This window comes from Patiria miniata, unplaced genomic scaffold (genome assembly GCF_015706575.1).
Source record: "Patiria miniata isolate m_02_andy unplaced genomic scaffold, ASM1570657v1 HiC_scaffold_3, whole genome shotgun sequence".
Classification (NCBI taxonomy): Eukaryota; Metazoa; Echinodermata; class Asteroidea; order Valvatida; family Asterinidae; genus Patiria; species Patiria miniata.
Window position 1 is genome coordinate 25,319,373 of NW_024037069.1, and position 14,593 is coordinate 25,333,965.

Sequence of the window (14,593 nt, forward strand, 5' to 3'; positions counted from 1 at the left end):
CATGGACAGCTTAAAAAAGGTCATTTTAATAAACATGCATACTGATAGCATGGATCAATTTAAGTATTTTGTGGCAGATAAGTGAAAGAATAATTAAAATGCCCTTTTAAGACATACTTCATTTGTGTATCAAATTTGATCGCTTTTTAAGAAGAAAAAAAAAACAATCATAAATCTATGTCACGTTCTTTTTCACTCACCCTTTAGTTGTGTACAAAATCGTTTTCAATTTTAAGATATAATAAATTGACAAAAATACTTCAATTGAGGTCGTTATTGGTTTTTTCATGATGCATTCAATCCGAGTGTATAGGCCTGTACAAATATATAGAACATGCGTCATCGGAACTGTCTTAACTTCTTGCCAATGTGGAATACAATACAATACAATATTTTATTTCATCACAACTAAAAGACTTTAAAAGTGAATAGTCCATAAACATAAAATGGAATCCTTTAATTCAGTCTTTGTTTTGTTATTTGCAAGCTATTCCAGGGCTTCCATAGAAATTCACATAATCATGAACAAAACCTTGGATTTCATTAATTTTCAGGTAGAAACTTCGTCTAACGCCGCTGGAGCGCAAATCGAGGGCAGACGGAATGTTGTTCATGTACTGAGTTATTTGGATTTTTGTGTGGTTTATTATCATTTTTTTTTCAATTTAAGTAACGAACTAGTCCAAAAGCAACATTGTCTGTCAAATTAATAGCGCGTTACAGACCCGTATGGGTCGGGGTCTGACGATTCCCCCCCCCCCCCCCCCCCCCCCTCGGCCGCAGATTCACTTTTTCCTCGCAATTGATATTTTAGTTTTACTCAAAATGTGTATGTTCGCTATCTTTGGAGAAAAAAAATATTTGGTTACGCGGGCATAAGACTATGTTTAAGACACGTAGGCATCGATTTAACGAGAAAAAAAATATTGCTCAAAGTCAAGAAAGAACTAGTCATAATATTATACCTGTGAAATTATACTGCCTGAAATGGCAACGCTCGGAGAAAAATCAATGAAGACGGTTTAAAAAATAAAATGTGCTGTTGACCAAGACAGCACCATCCCACTCCAAACGAAAGCCAAGAATAGTTGGCCTCCTCTCATAATTCCATAAACATATCAGACTGGTAGTACCCGTTCAAAGGATCTTACTATTATTTTTGTTAATTCATTCACATTCGAAAGACCTTCACAAACATACGTCCGTTTTTTACAAGTAAGGTCTCATGCGTCGATTACAAATATTTGAGTTCTAACATTGTGAAGCACAGTAGAATCGATAATCTGCAAAATATGGTTTTTCGGCCTCAGTTTTACTTTTAATAGATTGTTTTCAATGTACTTCATAAGTATGCATACTATTTGCCATTTATAGTGCATTTGTTTTACTACAACGGGCTATCAGCGCACAATGCAACTAGTCAGAAAAACAGTCAATTATAATTACTATCAAAGTTTGGATTCAACTCAAAATTTTAAACGTTACTGTTTTTATTGCCGTGACTGGTTAAGAAGGGACGATTTCAAACAAAACACTTGTCATAAGATGGAATTTTGCGTCGGGGTGATATAAATCAAAATAGTTTTTTTGCCCTTCACCGACGTTCAAACACGTGTCATTCTTCGATGGTCCCAAACCACTCCTCCGATGATTGGACCTAATACTGTAAAGAAAGAAAAACAGAAAGATTTAGTTTAAAATTCAGATAAGTCAAAACAAGGGGAAAAAAGACAAAAAGGGAAAGCCGAGTAAAGCTGTTCCCAGAGAGCACAAAATTCCATTCAATTGATTCCGAACAGTGGCTATCCACAGAAGTCTTTTCACGCATCTGGTCTACACAATGGGTCGGGTTTGGTCCATTAAAGGGAATGTACAACATTTGCTTTCGCTGCAATTTTCAGAAAACAATGGATTTGGAGGAATAGCTTGATATAGCAAATATTGTTAAACGGACTTGTTTCATGTTTTGGGCTTGTGAGATGCTGGAATAACCAAGAAAACCCATCGTGTTCTTGTAGTCTGGTTCCCTGACGCCACTTAAGATGAAACTGGTCAATTTATAGAGTTTGGGGAATTGTAAGGTCAAAAAATCAGTCTAGCAGGCTAGGCTTTGCAATTGCAAAGAAAATGCGATATGAAAAATTAGGTACAGTTTTTGAAAAAAGCCAGTTTTTTCAACGCTGGTCGGCCGACCAGCATTGGAAAAATACACTTTTTCTTTAAAATGTCAGCACACCAGGAGCCACGATTTTAGGGGATGCTTTAGACTGTCATTCCCTAACAATTCAGTAAGGTATTCCGTGAGAATTTGATCATTTCGTGTTTTTATGTTTGCGAATGTTGTATCTTCCCTTTAATTGGCTTTACAATCTACAACCAGTGTAATTTTAAGTCACTAAGTGACCATGGCCGTCGACAGGATTTTTTCTAGAGTGGGGCAAAGCACTGACCAGAAGCGAAAGGAGAAACAGCCGTGGAAAAATGGACGTCCATGTTATCAAATATGCATTAAATAATAATATGATTCGCCCGAGTCTTCTTTTTCATTTTCTTGTTCTTTTTTTATTTTGGTGGGGGAGGCCTTCCAGGGGGTGGCAAGTTCCCCTTGCCCCCACCCCTCGCTACGCCCATGTAAGTGACAGTCCCTCAGTCAGTCAGTCAGTCAATTAGATAGGTGCAAAACACGGACATTAGGTTGGCTCCTCTGAGTCCTCTGGGACCAGCAGAAACTGTTAAGAAATCATTGTAAACCTTACTTACACTAATATAGAGAAGTTTGTTGGGCGAGCCTTTGGTGTCCGGAATGACGTCACTGGTTGCGTCATTCAGCAATGCTGTTTTGACTTCTGCTGGTGTTGCGCCTGGGTTCTGACCCAAGAACAGTTCCACGGCGCCTGTTTGAACCAAGAAATAGAAGAACAAAATGGTTGCTTTTACTCTAATTATTCAATAATTAGTGTACGATTTTAATTATTCCAATGCCTTTATCTTTGGAGAACACCGCTTTTTAATGTTTTGAACCGACTGATTGCCATCTTTCAGAAACGATTCTTCCTAGTCCCCACAGCTCCCCTGCAATTTCGACCCTGGTTTCGCCAATACGACGTTACTGTCCAATTTCATCCTCATTTTCTTAGCAATATAAGTTCCAAGTCCTGGTCAGACATTGGAACCTTATTTTCCACAAACCCTCAAGTTGCAAGGACCAAAAAAATTCCACTCTATTTAGAAAGAAAACTGAGTAGGCATTCATATGTTGATTTGGTCGGCGCAGGCAATTTTGGGCACTTTTTCTATCTACCACCACAAGGAGACAAAACTGACCCGTCACGTGAGGGCAAGCCATGGACGTTCCGGACATTATCTTGGTAGCACTAAAGCTGTAGTCACTATTGGTAGAACTGACGATGTCGACCCCAGGCGCGAAGATGTCGAGACACGCACCGTGATTTGAGAAGCCTGCCCGGGTGTCTGAATCGTCTACCGCTCCGACGGTGATTACCTCGGGGGAAAACACGGAGTAAATGATGTGCTTCCTGACAAAATTTATCATATCCTTTCTCCACGCCAACGAATTATTTACACAAACTATGTATATTTGAGTAAGTTAAGCACCATCTACACTTTGCGCTCTGATCTAGTTTTTATTCCAAAACACATTATTTTCATCATGCACGACACGCGAAAAAAGTTAAAAATTTTCGAAAAGGTGGTTACCTGGAAAATTAGTAATAACAGCTGAAAGGAGCACGGACTGTTGAGCAATAAACATGCACAGCTGATTGGGTTTTAATGTTGAAATTAAGAAGGCAATACAGACAGCATTGTCGAGGTTTACTAAAAGAGAATTACTGCCTTTCAACGCTTGTCATTTTTCTAAAGCGCCGGTTGGCATGAGTTTAAAATGACCGTCTATATATTTTACTTCCATAGCTTTAATATCCTGAATAAAAGTTCATCCCCTTAATAACACTAAGCATTGAACGAAGAAAATACATATCTTAAACGTAGTTCTACCCAACCCCATTTTTTTCCCTTCTTTTTTTTACGCTATAAGTGGCGCTCTTCCCCCAATTCTTATCACTTTTTTTATATACTCATCAAGAATCTGTAAAGGGAGTAGACAATCGTCTCCACTTCTCTTGTGGTTTAATTACTACAAAAAGCCCCCTTTTGTTTGGGGATATCCCCGTTAGACCCCACCCCAGACCTGAACCCCCACCCACCCTTAAACCCGCCATTGACTCACCTCGTTGACCGAGGCAGGCGAGACACTGCATGCGTCGATGTTAGAATTCCCTGCCGCGACAGACACCACATAGCCGGCAGTGACCATCTCCTTCACCGCTGTGTTGATGGTCTCGGATTGGGACCAACCAAGAGAAATGGAAACCACACCGCCACTGGTACCCCCGTGCTCACGCACAGCTTGCAGACCTAACAAGTTAATGGTAAATCGATTCATTAACTTGTTTTTTTTTCCCGTTTGAAGAAACAAAAGTGCACAAAATCTTAAAGATCGTTACCGCGCTATGTTGAAGTTTCACCTCGAAAAAATTGATTTTTCATTTCAATTGCTATTTTCCTAGCAATATCAAAGCTATTCACTTTTGAATGAGACATCGATCGAAAAAAATCCACCGACGTTTAGTTATTGAATTACTTCTGCACAGAATTCGAATTATTGACTGCCAGACAATAATTCGGCTCCGTGCAGGGCGGGTCATATTTTGCGCCAAATGAAAGCCATGTTGAGAGGGTTGCAGACGCCCGAAATAGGAATGAAGTTTTTTCTTCGTTTAAACAAAACATACAAATTGAAAATTCATTAGAAGAAAAAATATTCATTTTTTTGAAGAGCATGGAATATGAACTTCAATAGCATGCATAACAAACAACCTGTTGAAATGTAAGCACAGTAGATATAGATATTGAGAAAACGAAGAAAACGTAGTCACAATTTTTGGGATCTCTTAACTGATGGATTCTGTTATTCAAGGATAAAAAGAAGAAGCTTTTAACGATTTCTTTTTGATTGGGACCATTTTTGGAGGAATAGTTCAGGCCTATTCAAGCCCATACCTTCAACGACCGTACTCTTCGGGCAGTAGCTGAACATGTTACACACGTTGAGACTGTACACGTTGGCTTCGCGGGCGATCCCATACGTCGCCCCGGCCGCCGTGCCAGCGACGTGCGTTCCGTGCCCGATGCTGTCTTCGTCTCCGTAGAGCACGGAGGCGCGACTCGTGAACACCTTGTGTCGAGTCTGGATGCCGGTATCCATGATGTAAACGTTGACCCCTTTCCCTTGAACTACAGAGAGAGAAGATTGCTATCAAAACTTACACTCTGAAGAACAAGACTATGCAAGCTAGTAAAGCTGGTCCCAACCCAGTCTATTTAAGTCACACGAGACGGTCAGTCAGTGAGATGGGCATTAATTCAGTCTAGATACGTCACAAGTGACTGACAGCAAGTCTTTAAGACGGGTTCAAAGATGGCCCTTGACTGGGCCTGTGGGACCTATGAAAAGATCACCGTTTGCTTGCCCACCTTTTGTAAGTTTATCAACTGCCCGTGAACATCGACTTCCCGTGAGTATTTCAGTACATTCTTCCCAGTGATTTAATGTGCCTCAAAATAACTAATATTTGAAGTCATTTCATACCAATTGCAGAGCGACATAACAATAACATTCATTCATAACAAAGTTAAAGAAATAATTAAAAATAGACATTTTAATATAAGGGGGGGGGGGCTCTATTCCACCTGTGCACAATCAGTGGCGTAACAAGGGGAGTAGGCCACACCCCTCCACTTGGGGCCTATCCCCCCCCCCCCCGGTCCACCCCACACTCCCATCCCACACTCCCATCCCACTCCCAAGAACTTGGAAAAGCCAAAAAAAAAAGATATTTTTTATATTTCCGAAACTATGACCAAACCCCCAAAATGTGTCACGTCGCTCAAGAAATGCCCGATTTAACTAATAGGCCGAGTTGCCTTTTGTTTGGTCTGAAACTCAACTCTGACGACGTTATATAGGACTCGCATAACAGAAGATAGTCACGTCATACGTTCCCCCTGGTCTAGTTTTAGGGATGATAAGTCAAACAAAAAAAATAATGATATTACAACTTTTTTAAAAATAGTATAGCCAAAAAACCCTTAATGCAGTTCATAATGAGACAATGATTTTAATTAAGACAATGATTTGTCTCGATTACTAAGGCAGTGCATGCTAATAAGAATGTTTACATTTACCGTTATCATTGTAGTTGTAATAGCCATCAGTTCCAGTACGACTATCGATTCGATCCAGGTTCCAAATTGGGTTGACCTGTGTGCCATACAGCGTGCCGAAGCTGTCCTGTTCGATGTACTCAATACCCTCAATTGAACGAATCTGAAACAATTACAGAGGGTTTTTAGGTAGTTGAATCATTTGGTTTTTGTGATTTTTTTTCGTTTGGATAAAATAAGGTATATGCCTAATGACTGAGTCCAATTAAGTCAACTTACATCGTCGATGAGCCGAGCTGGGATTTGCAGCGTGAGGGCCGGCAGGACGTAGCGGATCTTGGTCGCTCGTGGGGGCGGGAGAAGCATCCGCTTGAAACGGCTGGCGATCTCATCAGCAACGTGGTCCACTTCGTCAAAATCCTGCTCGGTGCATGTTTTTTTTAGAAGAGAGAATTTCAGTTCATTGGGCCGGAAAATTTAAGGTTAAAAATATACTTTGGATGCAGAGCGATCGTAGGGAGGATGTAGCCTACCTGACTGAAAGGGGGACGATCAAAACGAGAAAAGTCTGGGAGCAGAATCTCCTTCAAATGTAAAAAAAAAAAATGGTCAGTTCTCATTTTGCAAGTGTTTATGCCTGACTTTTAAAACGTCCACAAATTTCCATGAGAAGCTCTTATTTTCCCGTCAATTATTATTGGGCATCCACAGTTTATGGATCATATCAAGACGAATTCAATTTTGCATTATCCAGGTTTTGGGTCGGGGGCAGCAAATTGTAAGGGGTGGTATACTATAAACTAGTAGGGGCTGTGAGGTGCTGGCGCTTTGTTTTCTTAAAGAAAAAATGGCAAAATGTCGCCGGGTCAAGTTGCCCCCCTCCCGATACGCCACTGGGAAGAAGGGTGTGAATCAAGCCATTTCATATTTTATACCGGGCTACATGCGTATAATATATCTATAGCTATACAACCTAACTGTATTTTAATGATAATATAGTTATTATACTCGCCTTGATCTTAATTATCCAGCTGTTCGGTACTGACCGGTCGTTGGACGTGAGCAGCGGTGCTAGGCCGGCATTGGCCAGGGCAACACACAGGCAGATAATCAGGAATCTCATGGTCGCTGTGACGTCTCAGCAGTGGCTTCAAGCTCAAAAACTGTTTGATTTTAAGAAAAACAAAACCCTGAGAAATACAGATCGAATTAAGGAAAACATCAATAATATCGACTCAGAAACAGACAAAAGACCCGTGTATTTTTATAATACGTTAATTTGAGATGAAACTATAAAAGGAACTAACATGGTGAATAAGTATGCAGCACGGTGCACAGCAGACTAACGTACTGGATCGGGTTGAAAACTGATAATTCTTGTCTGCTACACTTTTCTTTAAAGTGTTTTGTTTTTCAACATTTATCTGGTGTATTTGCGTTTGATAAACTACTATAAAAATAACCTAAATTCAGGCCTAGATGACTGATAAGACAATAGGCTGCGTCGGTGCGTTTTTTCAAGAAAATGGAAATTACTCAATTAAAAATGTTATGCACTAAAACAGATCCTTCTCAGAGCCAACGAAAAGTCTCATGACAATTTTTTTTGTTACCGTCAAAGTCCAGACTGGAGTTCAGACACTGAAACCTCACAACAACCATGCACACGTAACGGCTTCAAACAAGTCTGTGATGATTCCGTTTGAGGTGTCAAGTCCCTGAATTTTATGCAGCTGAGCGACCCCTGCCGTTGCCAGGGCAACGAGCAAGAGTTTCTGCGCGTGCGTAAATAAGTTGTCAACCACCTGTTTACCTGTAACTGACTTTCGAAGAAATAAGAAGCAGCCATCCATACACTTTGTCAAAAGTGAAGGAAGCTGGGTTCGACTTGAACATTCTTATTTCTCCATGGTTCGAAGGAGAATAGAACTTTTAGAAGACAATGCAATAATAAAACTAGAGCTTTCTGCTCTCTATGGATTTTGCTGTGTCTACACACTTCTCCAATTTTGTGAGTCTGGTTAATGTTGGTGTTCCAAAAATCAGGGAAGGATTATCAATCAACTTGGTCTCTAAATTGGAAACATTTAATTGTCTTTGAAAGACTGCTTTATATTATACCATAGAGAAACAGCAATAGTACTTCACCTACAGTGCAATGCCAAATAACATTCAACTTTCAACACTCCGGCGCACCTCCAGCCTCCGGAGGTCCAAGAGGCATGAAATTGGAACCAGTACCAGCGATATCACAAGTCTGGTCGTGTCATCAGAGTATCAGGGGAACGACGAGAAGCACCAACCGTGCGATGCCGCGATCTACCCCACCAAAGACGCCGAGGCTAGCGCGCCAGCCGCACCCGGCCCCCTTCCGGATCCGCCGCCCGCAGATGCCGTGTACATGCGGCGTCACGCCAACTTACTCCACTGCGTGTGCCTGATTCTGGGAGCCACCATCGGGCCCAATGTCTTCCTATCCCCGTCGGTTTTCATCGCCAACTCCACCTCTGTGTGGTCATCTACGATAATCATCATCTTCTGCGGGGCTGTCTGCACCATCGCCGCCCTGTGCTATGCCGATCTGATCACGGCGTTCAAGCAGTCAGGCGGCGAGCTATAAGGTCCGATAGTCCGAATCGACAATAAGGTCCGATAGTCCGAATCAACAGAAAGGTCCGGAGTCCGAAGTTATGACGAACTGTATTGCCCATTCGGACTTTCGAACCTTATTCTCAATTCGGACTATCGAAGCTTGTTGTCAAATCGGACTATCTAACCCTACCGTATATTCGGACTAACCTTATTTTTTAAGGGTAACTGGTTGACTAAATAACAACAATGCTCTTGATATCATTGTTCTGTTTCATGAATAAACTGGCCCGATCTAAACTATTACATTTTTCATGACTTTGGAGCATCCCGCCTACGGAAAAGAAATTCGCCACCCGGCCGTAATGTCAGACAATATGTGGCGCTATTCGCTTTCCGCGGGACGTCAAAATAAACAGCCAATCGCTAAAAACAGGCTTTTCGTGAAAACAAGAAACAAAGAAAAACCCGTGAAATATGGCACCTTATGTTCAACCAGCAAATTATGGTATAGGACTCTGTTTTCTCGATATCTGTATGCCAAATTTCCGGTGGTGGGGGGAGGGGGCGACTGGGGGCAACGATTTTTTTTTTATTGTTGGAGGAGGGGGCGCCCCCACACCCCACGTAGCTGCGCCGCTGCTTCAAAAGTGTTGAATTGATTTTAGTGATTATTGGCGGAATGTGATCGAGCATGAACATTGTAAATCAGCCATTTTAGTCGGTATTGGTACCCCAAAAAATTGTAGATATTTTCAAATATAGGGGCACATAGTGGAGAGGTGTGTGGGATCCTTTTAACCAAAACCTCTATTGTAGAGTGGTTGTTTAGTTGGTTCTTTCTCTATCTCTCGATTGGCATAAGACAAAGCCTGGGGCGGCGGTTTTACATCAACAACCACTATGGTGGATGTGGAGTGGATAAAGGATGGCTGGTTGTGACCGAGTCTGCCGCGCGAGGAGACTGTCATTGGGAGAGACAGACGGCAGCACATCCCTACCCATTCATACTCTACAGCACAACCAACCAGAAGGTGATGTGGAACGATTTGCGTTCAAACGTTAAGAAAAGGGTACTGCTAGTCTGCGAGTTAAATCAGACTATAACATGTGGACGTTTTCTGATTACAAGCCTGTATCCGCCATAAGCTGTAGAAGTGTGACGTCACGCGAGGTCATCTCCCATTGTGATCGGTCCAAACAATGTCTGGTCCGCCATTTTTACCACAGGATTTGCACGGTGGATTTGAGTAAACATTTTCAAGTTGAAATTTCTTGGAAATTAAGAATTAATTTAGACATTTAGACATTTTCTGGTTTTGTTCATAAAGTGCTTTGTCGATGGACACCAACCGACTTTTGGGGGCGCTGTTCAAAGCGGTACATTAGACACTACCGGACAATTCGTGGCGCTATTCATCAGGGCATATTTGCCGACAATTAATATACGATTTGGCCGACGGAAGGACGATTTGGCCGACACAAATTATTACTGGGGGTACTATACCCCACCCCTAACTCCTCTAGTGACACCTTTACGATGAGTGACTGCAGAAGATGTCTTAGCATCAACATAATGTCATGTTGCCGGTCTGACAGAGCATTAGGAACAGTCTACATTTGTGGCATATTTATAAGGTCAAGATTTGATACTTAGCTATCTGCTTTGCTATTCTTATATCCCCACAGGTGGACCAGTTGGAAGGGCAGATAGCCTTACCATCCACATCGATGCTGAGATGAGTGAGCCTGGGGAGGAGGAGTGATCGTAGCCCCGCCCCTTCCTCCGTTGAATTGTTTTTACAATTAATAAACGAATGTTAATTGTACCTTTTTACGGTTAGGGTGCGATTCTTTAACTACGCGTGCGTGGGTCAAGTCTATTAGCATAGATCGATTAAAATTTATTTCGATTAAAATTTATTTCGCGCCATTTAATTACTGCTTTAAAAGCGATTTTGCCCCTTTGTTTATAACTAAGTATATTTTAGCCATAGCCTAGCCAATTCAATTTTCGTTCGTAGTTTTTGTTATTTTCATAGTTGCATCTTATTGCTCGTTGGCTTTTATGAATGTATCCCCGTGTGTGAGGTTATGCTTAAACAATTTGGAAAGTGGCTGGAATTTCAAAAAATTAAGCACGGGAAAGAAATCGAAAGGAAATACCCCGCTGCAAAAGAAAAATGAACGACGCCCTCAACGGCCTTGTCCACCTGTCAGAGTGCATCCAAGCCCAAAATAAATGCTGTTCTGTGAATCTCATTCAAATTACTGGACATCTCATTCCAACTGTTTAAAAATATTGCATATTATAATTAGGTACGTAATAGTCTGGTGTCTGGCCATGCTTTAAGTCAGTATATGCGCCGTCTAATAGGGTAGACACGGGAATCAATTCCTCCTGGCGTGAGATCGGAAACCACATTTTTTTCTGAGTTGTAATAAATATAATGTTACCCATCCAACAAGCAGTATTACACTAAATATGATTATAAGCAAAATGGGGAATGCTAGGATTATTTTTTTTTTTGGGGGGGGGGGCGGATCAGACCAGGGGCGTAGTGAACGGGGTGTACGTGCACTACAAACACTCCGAGGACCGACAGACAAAGAGAGAACAACAGATTCTTTGTTGACCTTGATTGTTCATTTTTTGTTGAAGACGGTCCTCTATCTTGCGTTTGTGTGCTAAGTATATGGGAGAGTGTTATATTACAGGGACAATACGAAACACAATACCTTGTCCTCAAGAGTTATGTAAAGTACGACTGTGTTCTAACCTTGCATTCTCTTTGTGGACCTGTAAACAAAAGAGGTCCACAGGATGAAGGAATGGGGTGAACGCTTTGTGAACTTGCACACGTCCACACTAGATTTCCCCCTGTCTGGAAAACATAATTAGAGGCATTTTGGGGTTTAGGTATATATATCGCAAAATGTAAAGGAACATTCAAGGAAATCATGAAAGAGGGTTGAAAGAGTGTTCACGATGCAGGTAAATGAGTTTTTTCTCCGGTATTTCTACACGAATACAAAGAATGTCCGCAGTAGGTATGTAAGGCAAGGCTGTGTGTATGGGTTGTTTTTGTATTCAGTATAGTAGACATTGAACAATACAGGACAATATGGTTTACAATTCCCGAAGGTCCACAATTGACTATCGAGTACAAAACATATGTTGAACAAAAGTATAACAAAAAGTTTACGTACAAACAAAAGAGGGACAATAGCGGTCCACCATTGAAGGCGTTTACACACGTGTGTACACCCCCGTTTGTTGGTGTAAATCGAGGATTTTCAGTTTGTTCCTCTTTCCTTTCCCTTTGTTTGTACTAACTTTTCGCAACAGCTGTCATTGGTTTTGTACACATTTTCTAATCGAAGTCGTCCTCGATTTGGTTCCTGTCCTCGATTCACCGATGATGTTGCACGTGTGTGTCCTCGATTTACACCATAAACAAACGCAGACACTGAAGTGTAGTTGCCTGCAATCGGGACCCCCTATTGTCCCTCTTTTGTCTGTACACTAACTTTTTAGGAAGACCTCCCATATGTTTTGTACACGAATCCAAATTGGGGACCTCTCGGGAAATGGGGACCCTATTGTCCTCTATTGGTCAATGTTCCCTATTGAATGCAGAAACAAACTCATACTCACCAACACACACGGTTGTTTATGGTATAAATCGAGGATTTTCTAGTGTTCCTCTTCCCTTTCCCTTTTCCTTTGTTTTTACTCGAACTTTTTCGCAACAGCTGTCATTGTTTTTTTGACACGTTTTCTAACCAAGGAGTTCTCGATTTGGTTCCTGTCCTCGATTTACACCATAAACATTTTCTATTCCTCTTCCTCTTTCCTTTGTTTATACTTAGTCGGTATACCGTACCGTACGGTATATGAAACACCGAATCAAGATGCACAGAGCAAGGGCGTCGTCTAATTGGCGCCGCTAGAGGGAGGGGTGTGGGGGGTGTCACAACCCCCACATTAAATGAATATAAACAAAGAACACCCTGTGAGGTACCTGCAGGTGCAACGCATAAGTTCTATTGTGCAGAATGATCTCATATTTAACCTGCCGTCGGGAAAATAATTAATAAATAAGCCCTCCGATCGTAATATACATGTATACAGGCCTATCATGAAGTCCGGTTTTCTTAGTTACTTCAAACTTTCTCTGTCGAAAAAAAAGATGCACTATTGTATAAAGGCCGTGTATATATCGCATTTGTGTTGCGTATAATGTAAAAAAGATAGATTTGTTCAATTCAAACAAGGTGTGATTGAGTCATGATATCCCCTTGAATTAAAGGTGATGTGCAACATTTGCAATTATTCAAAAGCAATTCAACTGCCAACTTATTTTGGAAAAGCCTTCCTGTTTGACTGTAAATGATAGTAAAGGAAGCACCTTGCGAAAACGTAGCGCCTGGTATGCTGTCATTTTCATGAAGAAAAAAATCAAATATTAATATTAACGATGGTTGGGACCGAACTTATCGCTGTGAAAATTATATCTTCCTCCCCATACTACATCCGTTTACGAGCGCAAACCACAGGCGTGTAGCCATGCAGGGTTTTGTTTCCCCGATACATAATAGAATATTCGTCCAGTTTAACCCGTTTTCACTGCCCCGAATTTGCTTCTATCAGCGTTCTAGCTCATTTTGCGTTTAAAATCTCCACGCCGTTGGCGGTGTTTTTATCTGCAGCACACATCGTCAATGGCATGATTGTTTAGCTATAGTTCGATGTTTATTCATAAGAAAATAACAATGACGTTCACAGAATCATGATTGCTAGTCATGCATGTACATTAAAGCATTTCAAAGAACGGCGGTCTAGTGGATTGTGGAGTGAACTATAAATCGCAAGATCTGTGGTTCGACCCCGGTACCCGTGCCCATTTTCATCAAATATTTTAATTTATTGGTTGGGATAAGTTTAATTGAAGGGAAAACACTACGATAAGGCCAAAAAAGAAAGAAAGATACTCGGTCTCTGGTCAGCGCGCGCGTCGATTTTAATCATGCGCGTCAACCTTTTTTTTCCTTCAAATTAACACGGAAGCTACAACAGCGCCCTCTATTGCCGCGCCTCCTCAAATTTTTGTACCATGGAGCACCAAGGAATGGGGAAATTGCACCAAGGCAAATGATAAAGGGCATCAAGGCAAATTATGGAGGACACCAATGTATAATGAGGACACAAAAAAGCAAAATAGTACCTACCTTGTCTGTACAATACAAGCTTGGAAGAAAAAAAAGCCACCCCCCCAAACCCCCCCCCCCCCCCCGCGTCGCCGCATCAATTCCGGAACTTCGGTCTGACTAGAGACCGACTATTTTTTTTTGGGGGGGGGGGCCTAACCTAAGTGTCTTCCATCCACACAGCGTGATAAATATTCATGTGCGTGATGATTGTGATTGATTAAAATACGATGTTTGCTTCAAAACAAAATATACGCATCCCGTTGCCATCTGCCACTATGCGCAACTGGCAACTGGCAACTCAGCTATAATGACCTCGTATCGTACACTCGGTTACGCACCCAATTATGTAATTTTTTCCAACGACACAGCCGGCACTTATGAATATCCTGTGTTAAATTCAGCAAGCAGTGCACTTTGACGGTCGAAAACTAACAGCGCTTTTTCTTGCTGTTGTAGCACCAGTGGACTCAAACCTTTAACCAGTCAGTTGAGCGATATCTGCTATTAACACAGAGATATATTAAATTAGCTCTATGGCTATCAT

The 14,593-nt window shown here is 41.4% G+C and overlaps 2 protein-coding genes across 2 annotated transcripts; one reads left to right on the forward strand and one right to left on the reverse strand.

Moving 5' to 3' along the window:
- Positions 1–1,604: 1,604 nt before the first annotated feature.
- On the reverse strand, positions 1,605–7,369 carry LOC119736580 (proteinase T-like). The gene is made up of 8 exons (XM_038210596.1): positions 7,259–7,369; positions 6,526–6,666; positions 6,268–6,409; positions 5,083–5,316; positions 4,250–4,437; positions 3,325–3,502; positions 2,757–2,894; positions 1,605–1,663 (listed from the first exon to the last, which is right to left on the reverse strand). The coding sequence occupies exons 1-8, from the start codon at positions 7,367–7,369 to the stop codon at positions 1,605–1,607; spliced, it is 1,191 nt and encodes a 396-aa protein (XP_038066524.1).
- A 706-nt stretch (positions 7,370–8,075) lies between these two features.
- On the forward strand, positions 8,076–8,850 carry LOC119738423 (putative L-type amino acid transporter 1-like protein MLAS; the record flags this gene model as incomplete). The annotated part of the gene is given in 1 exon segment (XM_038213320.1): positions 8,076–8,850. A coding segment is annotated over 1 exon segment (446 nt), but the record flags the coding sequence as incomplete, so codon positions are not given.
- Positions 8,851–14,593: the final 5,743 nt, after the last annotated feature.